The sequence below is a fragment of the Bufo gargarizans genome, chromosome 1 (assembly GCF_014858855.1).
Source record: "Bufo gargarizans isolate SCDJY-AF-19 chromosome 1, ASM1485885v1, whole genome shotgun sequence".
Lineage (NCBI taxonomy): Eukaryota > Metazoa > Chordata > Amphibia > Anura > Bufonidae > Bufo > Bufo gargarizans.
Genome location: NC_058080.1, coordinates 320,520,678 through 320,534,264, shown reverse-complemented (window position 1 = coordinate 320,534,264; position 13,587 = coordinate 320,520,678). Strand labels below are relative to the sequence as shown.

Sequence of the window (13,587 nt, the reverse complement as noted above, 5' to 3'; positions counted from 1 at the left end):
TTCTGAAAGGCTTCTGTCAGAGCTTCTCAGCTGTCTGGTTGTGACAGTACCCCTCCCTCTACGAGTAGACTCCGGACACTCAGAGCCCACCTTCTCAGGATGGGACCTATGGAAAGCCCTGATGAGACGAGTGGCCTTAATGTCCGTCACTGGGACCCACATCCTCTCCTCAGGACCATAACCCTCCCAATGAACGAGGTACTGGAGAGAACCGCGGACAAGACGAGAATCCACAATCCTAGAGACCTGAAATTCAAGATTCCCATCAACCATAATCTGAGGAGGAGGCAAAGGCGAGGGTACAATGGGTTGAACATAAGGTTTCAATAAGGACTTATGAAAAACATTATGGATCTTCCAAGTCTGAGGAAGATCAAGACAGTAGGAAACAGGATTGATGACAGACAGGATTTTGTAAGGCCCAATAAACCTAGGACCCAACTCCCAGGAGGGAACCTTCAATTTGATATTCTTGGTAGACAACCACACCAGATCACCAACATTCAGGTCCGGACCAGGCACACGTCTCTTATCTGCCACACGCTTATATCTCTCACTCATGCTCTTTAGATTACCGTATTTTTCGCCGTATAAGACGCACCGGCGTATAAGACGCACCTAGGTTTTTGGGGAGGAAAATAAGAAAAAAAATATTTTTAACCAAAAGGTGTGCTGTGGGTTTGGTGGGTTTGGAACTAGGTGGTCTGTGGATGGCACTATTACTGGGGATCTGTGGATGACGGACACTGTTATGGGGGGATCTGTGGATGACGGACACTGTTATGGGGGGATCTGTGGATGACGGACACTGTTATGGGGGGATCTGTGGATGACGGACACTGTTATGGGGGGATCTGTGGATGACTGACACTGTTATGGGGGGATCTGTGGATGACGGACACTTATGGGGGGATCTGTGGATGACGGACACTGTTATGGGGGGAACTGTGGATGACGGACACTGTTAGGGGGGAACTGTGGATGACAGACACTGTTATGGGGGGATCTGTGGCTTTCACTGTTACAGGGGGATCTGTGGCTGGCACTGTTACAGGGGGGGATCTGTGGATGGCACTGTTATACATGTGTCATCCACAGACCCTCCCAGCCCATAACTGTGCCATCCACAGATCCCCCGCCGCTCCTGTATACTAATATAATATGTCTTATTCAATTAATAGTTATTAAATATGCCTCTTTATTCCTAAAAGTACCTTAAATCCTAAGCGCTTCAGTACAATGCCGGCAGGCCGGGCAGCCGGCGCGTCACTCACTGACGTCACTTGCCTGCGCCGCCTGCTTCATTCATAAAGTAGGCGGCGCAGGCACGTGACATCAGGGAGTTACGCTGCCGCCCGCCCGGCCTGCATTGTACGGATGAGCTCAGGATTTAAGGTACTATTAGGCATAAAGGGGCATATTTAATAACCATTCATTGAATATGACATATTTTATTAGTATACAGGAGCGGCGGGGCGGGCCTTTAGTACAGTGACTGCACCGCCCCGCCGCTATTGCCGGCCCCAGCTCCTCCTCCCAGTCCCTCCCCGAGTCCTCGCTCTCTTTACATCGCTGCCAGCGATGTAAAACTGACTGCATTCGCCGTATAAGACGCAGGGGCATTTCTCCCCCATTTTGGGGGAAGAAAAAGTGCGTCTTATACGGCGAAAAATACGGTATCCTGAATCTTTTGCCAAATAGAAGACAAAGACGAGGCAAATCTGTCTGTCACGACCCTTGGTCATGGTCGTGACTCCTTGGGAGCCCCATGCGGTTGCCCGCGGCTTGGTGTTGTCAACCGCAGCTGGGGGCACTTAGTTGTTTGCCTCAGGTGCGGTTGCCGCGGACAATAGGCATGTGTGCGGTTGCCCTTGGCAACGTGTGATATTGTGCACTTCCTTGTTTGTTTGTTGTGCACGAGGTGATGTTTAGTATGCACCTGGACTCCTCCCTTCACCTGCGGTTGTCCGCGGCAACGTCTGGTGATGTTTGCATGCTGTGGAAGTGTCTCGGCCTGTTGGCCGTTCTGGAGGACACGGTTGCCACGCATGCCATTGCCGTCGGAGACAGGTGAGTGAGGTTATGTGCTTTCCCCTTTATGTGAGTTTCCCTTCTGTGGTGCTGAAAGGGTTAATTCCCTTCCCAGTGTGTGTGTGATGTCACTGGGTGTGTTCTGACCGTTGGGTGTGGCCTCTTGGCCTATAAAACCTCTGTCGGGAATTTTTATGTTTCACGGTGTTATTTAGGTGTGTGTGGGGTTTTATGTTAGTGCAGCTTGTGGTCCTGGGTTCCTGTGGGATGTCTGGTGTGTGCTGGGTCCGTTGTTGTCTTGTACTTACAGCACCTGCACATGGGTTCCTGGTTGTGTTGTCTGTGGCAGGTGAGTGATTAGTTGTTTCCATTTGCCTGCCACTGCCATAGCTGTTTTTGTATCCCCCTGTGTTGCTTGGCCGTTGAGACTCCTGCTCCTCCGTGTCTAGGAGGAGCAGGTCGTCTTACTCTGTCCCCTAGTTCAGGGCCGACTTGAGGGCTTGTAGGGACTTTTAGCTTCCGGCGTATGAGCCCTCCTACCACCAAGGTCGGCGCAAACAGACAGGAGACAGGGTCAGTGTTAGGGACGCTATAGGAGGTGACCTGCTCCCTAACTCTGTGGTCCCGGCCAAGTGGTAACCCTACCTTCTCCTGGCACCGCACGGCTGGGGTTTTTTCCCCACCGCCAGCCGCAACACTGTCCTCATCAGGTAAACCAGAAGACCCCTCTCCCGAGAAAGTCCCAAACTGCGGATGAAACCCATATGCACCAAAAAATGGTGACTTATCAGAGGACTTCTGATGACGGTTATTTAAAGCAAACTCAGCAAGGGACAAAAAAGAACACCAATCCTCCTGATTCTCCGCCACAAAACAGCGCAGATATGTCTCCAGATTCTGATTGACGCGCTCTGTCTGGCCATTCGACTGCGGGTGGAAAGCAGAAGAGAATGACAACCGAACCCCCAAGCGAGAACAGAAAGCCTTCCAGAATCTGGAAACAAACTGCGTGCCCCTATCAGAGACTATGTCTGAAGGAATACCATGCAATTTGACAATGTGATCAATAAATGCCTGCGCCAGCGTCTTAGCATTGGGCAAACCAGGAAAAGGGATGAAATGCACCATTTTGCTAAAACGGTCCACCACCACCAGAATCAGTCTTCCCCGAAGAACGAGGCAGGTCCGTTATGAAGTCCATGGACAGATGTGTCCAAGGACGGGAAGGAATGGGTAAGGGAAGGAGAGGACCTGATGGCTGTGAATGAGGGACTTTGGCACGAGCGCAAGTCTCGCAGGCTGCCACAAAACCCTCAACAGACTTACGAAGCGCAGGCCACCAGAATCTCCGAGCGATGAGATCCACTGTGGCTCTTGCCCCCGGGTGCCCAGCAAGGACTGTATCGTGGTGTTCCTTAAAAATCTTGTGTCTTAAAGTGAAAGGCACAAACAACCTCCCAGGAGGACAAAGATCAGAAGCCTCTGACTGGGCTGCCTGCACCTCTGCCTCCAATTCAGGAAAAAGAGCAGAGACCACCACACCTTCAGCCAAAATGGGACCCGGGTCTTCAAAATTCCCACCTCCCGGAAAACAACGTGACAGGGCATCTGCCTTCACATTCTTAACCCCAGGGCGGAACGTGACAACAAAATTAAACCTTGAAAAGAACAAAGACCATCTGGCCTGTCTTGGGTTCACACGCTTGGCTGACTCCAAGTAGGCCAGATTTTTATGGTCAGTAAACACGGTAATAGGGTGTCTGGCTCCCTCTAGCCAATGGCGCCATTCCTAAAAAGCCAACTTATTGGCCAATAATTCCCTATCTCCCACATCGTAATTTCTCTCTGCGGAGGAGAGTTTCTTCGAGAAAAAGGCACACGGTCGCCATTTGGCAGGAGAGGAACCCTGAGACAAGACCGCACCCACACCCACCTCAGAAGCATCAACCTCAACTATGAAGGGTAGAGAAATATCAGGTTGTACCAAGATGGGAGCAGAAGCAAAACTCTCCTTGATATTAGAAAAGGCCTTACGTGCCTCTACCGACCAGGAAGAAAAATCTACCCCCTTTCTGGTCATATCAGTGAGTGGTTTAACAATAGAGGAATAATTCAAAATAAACTTCCTGTAATAATTGGCAAAGCCCAAAAAACGCATCAGCGCCTTCTGATTCTCAGGAAGCTCCCACTCAAGCACAGCGCGGACCTTCTCGGGGTCCATGCGAAAACCAGAAGCGGAGAGAAGAAACCCCAGAAATTGAATTTCTGGAACCGCAAACACACATTTTTCCAGTTTCGCGTATAATTTATTCTCCCGCAGGATGAGCAAGACCTGACGTAAATGTTCCTTATGAGTTTTGAAATCAGGAGAAAAAATCTAAATGTCATCCAAATACACTAATACAAATTTTCCCATTAAATGATAAAAAATGCTGTTCACGAAATGCTGAAAAACGGCTGGGGCATTCATCAAACCAAAAGGCATAACCAAATTCTCAAAATGGCCCTCAGGGGTATTGAAGGCCGTCTTCCATTCGTCTCCTTCTCTGACCCTGACCATGCCCCTCTTAGATCTAATTTGGAAAAGACTTTAGCCCCAACAATCTGGTTAAACAGGTCCGGGATCAGAGGAAGCGGATAAGGGTCACGAATAGTGATACTGTTCAGCTCCCTGAAATCCAGACAAGGTCTTAAAGAACCATCTTTTTTCTTAACAAAGAAAAAACCAGCGGCAACAGGTGACTTCGAGGGTCGTATGTGTCCTTTTCTCAGACTCTCCGAGATATAAGCACGCATAGCGACCCTTTCAGGTTGGGAAAGATTGTATAAACGAGATTTAGAGAGCTTGGCGCCTGGGATGAGATTAATAGGGCAATCGTACTCCCTGTGCGGGGGCAAATCCTGAACTCCACTCTCAGAGAACACATCCGAAAATTCAGAGAGAAAAGGTGGTACAGTCTTAGTAGAAACCTCAGAAACAGATGTCGTGAGGCAATTCTCTCTGCAAAAGTCACTCCAACCATTTATTTGCCTCGCTTGCCAATCAATGGTGGGGTTATGTTTAGTGAGCCAGGGTAGCCCCAACACAAGAGGAGTAGGTAATCCGCTAAGGACGAAACATGACACATCCTCAACATGAGCATCACTCACAATTAAACGAATATTGTGAACTATGCCCTTTAATGATTTCTGAGAAAGTGGAGCGGAATCAATAGCAAAAACAGGAATATCCTTTACCAAAGTGCACACCTGGAAACCATGAGTTATCGCAAAATGATTATCAATGAGATTGACAGCTGCTCCACTATCTACAAAAATCTCACAAAAAATGTTCTTGCTCTCTAGCGCCACCCTGGCAGGCAGGACAAAACGGGAACTACAAGCAAACGGAAAACCTTCAATTTCCGCCTCAACCCTGCCAATAGTAACAGATGGAACATTTTTAAAAGATTTTTTCCTTTTTGTTTCTTTATTACTCCCAGAAAATTGCCTGAATCTCCTAGAGGGACAAACATTTGCCAAATGATTTATACCTCCACAACAAAAACAAACCTTCCCATGCGGGCTGAATCTTCTATTGTCAGAGGCAATACACCCCAGCTGCATGGGCTCCTGCTCAGAAGGGGCTGACAGTGACTGAGACCCCTGCGCATAGAATGAGACCGCTGCACTGTCCTGGGACTGAGTATGACAGGAAGGAGAGATCTCTCCTCTCTCTCTAAGACGCCTGTCAATACGAACAGCCTGAGACATAGCACAGTTCAAGGAGATAGACCTCTCATAAAAGGCAAATGCATCTTTCAATCCCTTTGAAAGACCATGGCAAAATTGACTTCGGAGTGCAGCATCATTCCAACCAGTATCAGCTGCCGATCTCCAAAATTCCGAGCAGTATATCTCTGCAGATTGTTTACCCTGGCATAACAGACGTAGTCTAGACTCAGCCAAAGCAACACGATCCGGATCATCATATATCTGACCCAGGGCTAAAAAGAAATCATCCACTGAACGGAGGGGCCGTGCCCCCACCGGCAGCAAAAAGGCCCACGACTGAGCGTTACCCCTGAGCAGCGATATAATGATCCCCACCCTCCGTTCCTCATCACCAGAGGAATGGGGAAGAAGGCGAAAATGGAGTTTGCAAGCCTCTCTGAAACGCACAAAATTCTCACTACCCCCGGAGAACGTATCCGGGAGCGAGATCTTAGGCTCAGAACAAACTCCATGAACGCAAGCTGAACCGGTCACTAGAAACTGAGAAAGAGTCTTATGGAGATCAGCTACCTCCAATGAAAGACCCTGTGTCACGGCTGAGGATGGGGAAAACCCTCAGCCGTGCGATGCCCGATGATGTTGTGGCTGCTCGGCCAGGAGAACAGGATAGTGAGCAGGTCACCTCCTCAAGCATCCCTAACCTGACCCTAACTCTTACCTGCATGGGCCGACCTTTAAGGTAGGAGGACCTATGCGCAGGAACCTCGGAGCCCTGACTTACCCTCCGCAGATCCCTGAGCTAGGAGCTGGGTAAGACGACCTACTCCTCCAAGGTACGGAGGAGCAGGAGTCTCATTGGCCAAGCTGCTGGGAAAAAGAGGAACCGAAACAGACTAATGGAAATGGCAGGTGAACTAAGGAGTTCCACCAACCTGCCACAGCCTTGCTGACTGGATCCCGGAGCACACACAGAATCCAGAACCATTAGCTGCACAAACCAAATGAAAAAAGGTCCCAACAGTACATCACATGGACATCACATACAACATGACATAAAACATAAAGTGACATTCTCTTTATGACCACAGGGGTGGCTCTCACTGGCAGGTAGAATAGACAGGAGGCTGCTCCAGCCAAGCATGACTGAAGCAACCCTCAGACCTGAACTAACAGTGAGGCTTTATAGGCCAAGAAGCCACACCCCACAGTCGGACACACCCAGTGACACACACACACTGGGAAGGGAATTAACCCTTCCAGCATTAGAGAAGGGAAACACACATTAAAGGGAAGTGCACACAATACATAAAACACAGTGCACACATACACACACACCTAATAGAAAGGTGCTAACTGCAACCGCATGCACAGCATAGAAAGCTGCCACATACATAACGTTGCCAGCGGCAACCACAGGTGAGGCAAATACCACTGCTCTCACCTGTGATTGAAAACCAAACTAAACCGCTGACAACCGCATGCGGTTCGGTAGTCACGGTCATAGGCATGGCCGTGACACCCTGGAAGCGCTCAGTCAAAAGTGAAACCGGATCCATGCTTGAGACGGTTTTGGTGGCTTATAATGTCACGGAAGGTGTACAGGAAACAAGACAATGCAAAATGAATATATGACTCACTGGATCCAAAACTAAGGAACAAAAGGGTGACCCCTGCATCAGACCTGGCACTCTCCCTGACTGCTCAGCCTATGCAAAAATCCCAATGGTGGATGATCGCATATCCACGTACCTCGACTATATACCACCTGAACACCCTACAATAGTGAGGGGACACGACCACCGGCTCCCTACACTAGACACGGAGGGAGTCAGGGTCACCTGGGATCCAGCAAACAGAAAATCACAAATAAATGTACAGCACTTATCTTGTAGAAGGCTGGAAAATAGGATCAGCATGCACACACTCCAGGAAGTTGTATAAGCCGCACACTAATGCATTATGGGGAGGAATTTAAAGGGATGCAATCAGTCCAACTACATGAGGAACTGAAATTCAAAACAAAGAAAACTCAAGGAGGAGGTTCTGAAAGGCTTCTGTCAGAGCTTCTCAGCTGTCTGGTTGTGACAGCGTGGCTGTGACAGGTACGTTTGGAACTACTTTAGTTCGCCTGTCATATCTGTATGTTGTATTTGTTCCCCATTCCTTGCTGCTTGGCCAGTGAGACTCCTGTTCCTCTGCGTCCAGAAGGAACAGGTCGTCTTACCCTCACTCCTAGTTCAGGGACCGGTCGGAGGGTGAGTAGGGATCCGAGGTTCCTGAGCATGGGCCCTCCTACCTTCAAGGTCGGCCCATGCAGCTAGGAGTTAGAGACGGATTAGGGATGTTCTAGGAGGTGACCTGCTCCGTAATGCTCTCGTCCTGGCCGAGCAGCGGTTAACATCTTTGGGCATCGCACGGCTGAGGGTTTTCCCCATCCTCAGCCGTGACACTTATATGCTGTTTTTGCATAATTTTTGCAGTGTTCTTGCAGTGTGTCTCCTTTTTATGGGCTTAGTCAAGAAACCTAGTGTCAGGTATTACTGGAGTGGGGACGTCCTCTACCAGGTCCCACTTTACAGTATGGCCATGACACGCTTCCGGTTCAAGGCCATCAGGAAATGCCTGCATTATTCAGATAATGCAGCATGTCCCCCCCAAGGTGATCCTGCCTATGACTGCCTGTACAAAATCAGGTCTGTCATCGATCACTTTGGGGCCAAATTTGTACAGGCCTATGTACCTGGAAGGGAGGTCGCGGTTGAGAAGTCTCTCATTGCGTTCAAGAAGAGACTCCTTTTCCGCCAGTATGTTCCCTCTAAGCCGGCGAGGTATGGCGTGAAGCTGTACAAACTTTGTGAGAGTACCTCAGGGTACAATTACAAGTTTCATGTGTACGAGGGGCGAGATATCCGTATTCAACGCCCAGAATGTCCCCACATTCTAAGTGTTAGCGGGAAACTTGTGTGGGACCTTATGTACCCACTGCTAGAGAAGGGTTACCACCTGTATGTGGATAACTTTTTTACTAGTATCCCCTTGTTCATCACCGCCAGATCCACGTGCGCTTGTGGGACCGTGCAGAAAAATCAACGCAGCCTCCCTACCTACCCCCTCTAGATACCTATCCCCACGGATGAGACCCATGCTCTTACCACTGGAAACCTGTTGCTGGTCAGATATAAGGACAAGAGAGATGTCCTTGTACTGTCCACAATTCATGGTAACGGCAACACCCCTGTCCCTGTTCGAGGTACCGCGGCAATGGTCCTCAAGGCCGATTGTATCATCGAATACAATCGGTATATGGGAGGAGTTGATCTCTTTGATTAAGTCCTCAAGCCATATAACGCCATGCGCAAAACCCGGGCATGGTACAAAAAAGTTGCGGTCTACTTGGTACAGGTTGCCTTGTACAACTCTTTTACATGGAGCGCTGGCAACACAGGGACATTCCTTCAGTTCTATGAGGCAGTCTTCAAGGCCCTGATCTTTTCTGACCGGCTTATACTACTTCCTGGATTGAAGTGTTCACTGTTGGAGGCTTCTGCTGCTGCTTGTTCAGATAAGTCCTTTCATGTATTGTGTTTCCTTGCTGGCTTGATTCTAGGTGACCCTGACTCCCTCCGTATGAAGTGCAGGGAGCTGGTGGTCGTATCCCCTCACTATTATAGGGTTTTCAGTCTTGGGTGGTTTCTATTATATAAGCCTCACAAAGTGACTTCAGACCTGAACTGATCCCTAAAAATTGGGTTTTTGAAAATTTCTGAAAAATATCAAGATTTGCTTTTAAACTTCTAAGCCTTGCAACATCCACAAAAAATAAAATATCCTTCCCAAAATGATCCAAGCATGAAGTAGACATATGGGGAATGTAAAGTACTAACTATTTTTGGAGGTATTACTATGTATTATAGAAGTAGAGAAATTGAAACTTGGAAATTTGCATTTAAAAAAAAAAAAAGGTAAACTTGGTATTTTGTTATAAATAAAAATTACTTTTTTTAACTTAATTTTACCAGTGTCATGAAGTACAATATGTGACGAAAAAACTATCTCAGAATGGCCTGGATAAGTCAAAGCGTTTTAAAAATATGACTACTTAAAGTGACACTGGTCAGATTTGCAAAAAATGGCCTGGTCTTTATGGTGAAATAAGGCTCTGTCCTTAGGCAGTTAACCTAAGAAGAAATCCAATCATTAGGGGAAAATCACTACAAAAATCACAATAGAGCATGATGTGCTAAAAACTCAAAATCGTAACCCCTTCCCAACTGCCCACTGGATATATACACATACCCCGTGCAGATAGCACGTATATACACGGTCAGGCAGTGCTTTAATCTCAGCGCAATCTAGCAAGAACAGGTTGGGTCCTGGCTGTGAGACACAGCGGGGACCCTGCGGAGAAGACAGGAGAGGTTTTTTACCTCTTCTGCCTTCTCTAGTACTGGCAGCAGAGCAGTTCCTGAGCGCAGAAAGGGAGAGCAGGAATCCGCCGAGCCACTTCCCCTGTTAGTCCTGGCAGTCATGTGACTGCCGGGTGTCTTAGGCCAGGAGCAGAGCTGCAAGTTCTAAGGAGACCCTGATCAGCTCTGCCCGCATGTAATGCCCCCGCAAGGGGCTGTTTTGCTCTTTAACTGGGGCTCCTGAGGATGCTCCAGTTAGTGGAAGCAGTGAAAATAAAAGTCAGTGTCCTCCAGAGGTCTTTTAATGACCTCCTGGGGGACATATTAGGTGCCAAAAAGAAATTTAAATATAAGTAATAAAAAATACAAATAAAAATACAAAAAAATTTGAAAAAAAAGCAAAATGTCATCGCTAACGGAATCCGTCACCAGTTGCCCCGTTGACTCAAACCTACACATGTTATACATCAAAACTATGGTCACAAAATAGAAAACCCATTGTAATACATTTTTTGTGTCAGTTTTAATATTTAAGAAATGAAAAGCTATAATTAAAAAAAATTACTTTTTAATAAATTAAACCTAAAAAAGGAATAAAAATAGCCTGGACATTCAGGACTTTTTTAGGCTCAGTCAAGAAAGAGTTAATTAATTTTATTTATTTTTTATAAATTGTCACTCACATATATATAACATCTAAATGTTAGGCCTCATGCACACGACTGTTGTTCGGGTCCGCATCCGAGCCGCAGTTTTTGCGGCTCGGGTGCGGACCCATTCACTTGAATGGGGCCAAAAAAGATGCTCCATTGCTCCGTTCCGAGGCCCCGCAAAAAAAATAAAGCATGTCCTATTCTTGTCCGTTTTGCGGACAAGAATAGGCATGTCTACAATGTACAAATTGCGGAAGGCACACGGGCGGCTTCCGTTTTTTGCGGATCCGCGGTTTGCGGTCCACAAGAAACAGCACTGTCGTGTGCATGAGGCCTTAAGAATACATCTTGAAAACAGTACCAAATCACAAAGTCTGATCTTTTGGCCTACTCCCTTTCTTCTAGGTATTTTATAAGACAAAAGGCAGATTCGTTAAAGTAAACACAATATTATGTGTGTATTACAGACCTCCCAAGTGTCCCTCCTTAAATGTCCCTCTTTTTGATGTGAGGTGCAGATTTGCATTATTACATTTGCAATATTGATCCAGAAAGTGTCTGTTTTCTATCTGTATATAAGAGCCCGCTTTGTATATTATTTCATTATTTGATGCAGTTTGGATTTTAGAAATGTCTACATTCTGATCATTTTTGTGCTATTATATAAAAGAAAACCTTCCAATATGTATAGATATGCTGAAAAAATGGATCTTTTATACAACTAACCATTAATGTCCCCCTTTGACCATCCAAAAAGTTGAGAGGTATAGTAATATGCCCTCTTCAAGCATGTGGATAATATTCTGAAGAATTAAAGCAATCAAATATAAATGTCTAGGTGATTTTAAAATGACAGACACATATGTAATTTACACTATTGGATTTTAACACCATGTTAAAATAGTATAATTTACAAGGCCCTCATTTCAGATAGTATTACATCCCATCAGATTAATAAAATAAACATTTGTTATGACAGTTTATGAATTTTTTAATACTACAAATATCACATATGAATATTTTAAAGTAGATATCCAAACAACTTACTGTGTACTGAATAAGCTGTGGTGTCCATATTTTCAAAGTATGTGTCCAATATAATGATTTTGAGGCTGAAGATAAAAATAAATATACACAAAAATGCCATAAAAGGTTTTGTGTAACCAATTCGGTACATCTTTATACTCAGCATAAAAATTTCCAGGCAAAGATAATATGCAGTATGCTGTCATTGTCAGTGTACATGAAGATTGTATAACAATAAACACACCCATCTTAGCACATCCTTCTCCCTACATGCCAAATAAAAACATTAACCACTTATATAGCACTCAGGTTAGGTTCACAACTTCACATCATGTTTTTTCTTCCAGAAACATTCAGTCAATTCATTGTATGGGCACTACTATAGTCTTAAAATTATAGAGGCAGGAGCCTCAAACCATATGTTGTCTCCCTTCCCCCCACAAAATTATTTATATACATACAGTATATAGTTATCAAAAAATACCACCATATCAGGAACAAATATTACCACTAGATACTGAATATTGTGCCCCAGATTATAATAATGCACCACACAGTAAAAGTGCCCTATTAAAGTCCTGCACAGTAATAAGTCCCCTTTTGTGCCCCTATATAATAATAATGTTCAGCGTTGTGTCCCTTACAAAGTAATAATGCTGCTTGTGCCCCCTAAACATTAATAATGTGGCTTTGACAGTAATAATGCCCCTTTTCTGATGCAACATGTTAATGCCCCTATGACTGTTCTCTATCGTTTGCTACCCTCTGTTACATTGTTTCCCATGCACACATCTCTTTTACAAACTGATTACCATGTCACATTCGTGTCATGTGTCATGCCCCCTCTCTCACAGCCTGCTCCCCATGATCTCCTCCCTCAAAGACTGCTCTCCATAGTCCCTTTGTTACACAGATTGCTGTCATGCCCCCTTCTCTACAGATTGTTTTCTATGCCCCTCTCTGTTACACATACTGCTCTCCACCTCCCTCTCTTTCCCAAACTGCCTCCATGCTCCTGTTATTACAAGCAACAGGAGTGCACCGAGAGGGGGGGGTCCAACAGGTCAGATTTTTTTTTTCCAGTTATGTCTGCACCGCCAATTAGGTGAGGCGATCGCCTTGGGCAGCGTGGCCCTGGATCTAAGTGGGGGCAGCGGTAGGGCAGTAGTAGTGGAGATGAGCTCTTACATTGTGGAAGCACTCATCTCTATATTCATCTGTATCACGGTCCTGAGGACGCTGTTGCGGCGGGGTAGGGGAAAGGCCTCTCCCTTCCCCGTTCCTCTGATATTATAGTGCCTACATCAGAGGCTGGCTCAGGCTACACAATGATGTCATTATCATTGCGCCGCCTGAGACAGGCAACATGCAGGGCTGGACACAGGCCAGAAGAGGCCTGCATCACATGGCGATGGCGCTCCATATTCTTTTGCATTGCTTCGATCTTTGACCCATGAAACTTCAATCAGGTGGCACAGGACAACCAATTGAGCCGTTTCAGCACATAGACACCCCCCCAACCCTATAACAGAACCACATCTGGCAGCCATTTTATATCATGTGTTTTGCCAGTGTAGGGAGAGGTTGCTTTTTGGAGCAGGGACAGGCTGTTAGGAACTTAGGGACACCAAATGCTAGCTAATAGGGCCACAAAAGTCCTTTTTAGGACTGGTAACGTTGTGCTATCGATAGGTGTGATACACAGAGGGGTGTAAAATACTTATAATATACTTTCTAACATAGAAAGTATATCATAG

The 13,587-nt window shown here is 46.2% G+C and overlaps 1 protein-coding gene across 1 annotated transcript in view; it reads right to left on the bottom strand.

Annotated features, from left to right (window-relative positions):
• LOC122928504 (beta-1,4-galactosyltransferase 1-like) overlaps positions 1–12,000 on the bottom strand; it is a 374,285-nt gene extending 362,285 nt beyond the window's left edge. The window contains exon 1 of the mRNA XM_044281408.1: positions 11,852–12,000. Within this exon, the coding sequence (XP_044137343.1) occupies positions 11,852–11,996 (145 nt within the window). The 5' untranslated portion in view covers positions 11,997–12,000. The remainder of the gene's footprint in view (positions 1–11,851) is intronic.
• Between the last annotated feature and the right edge of the window lie 1,587 nt (positions 12,001–13,587).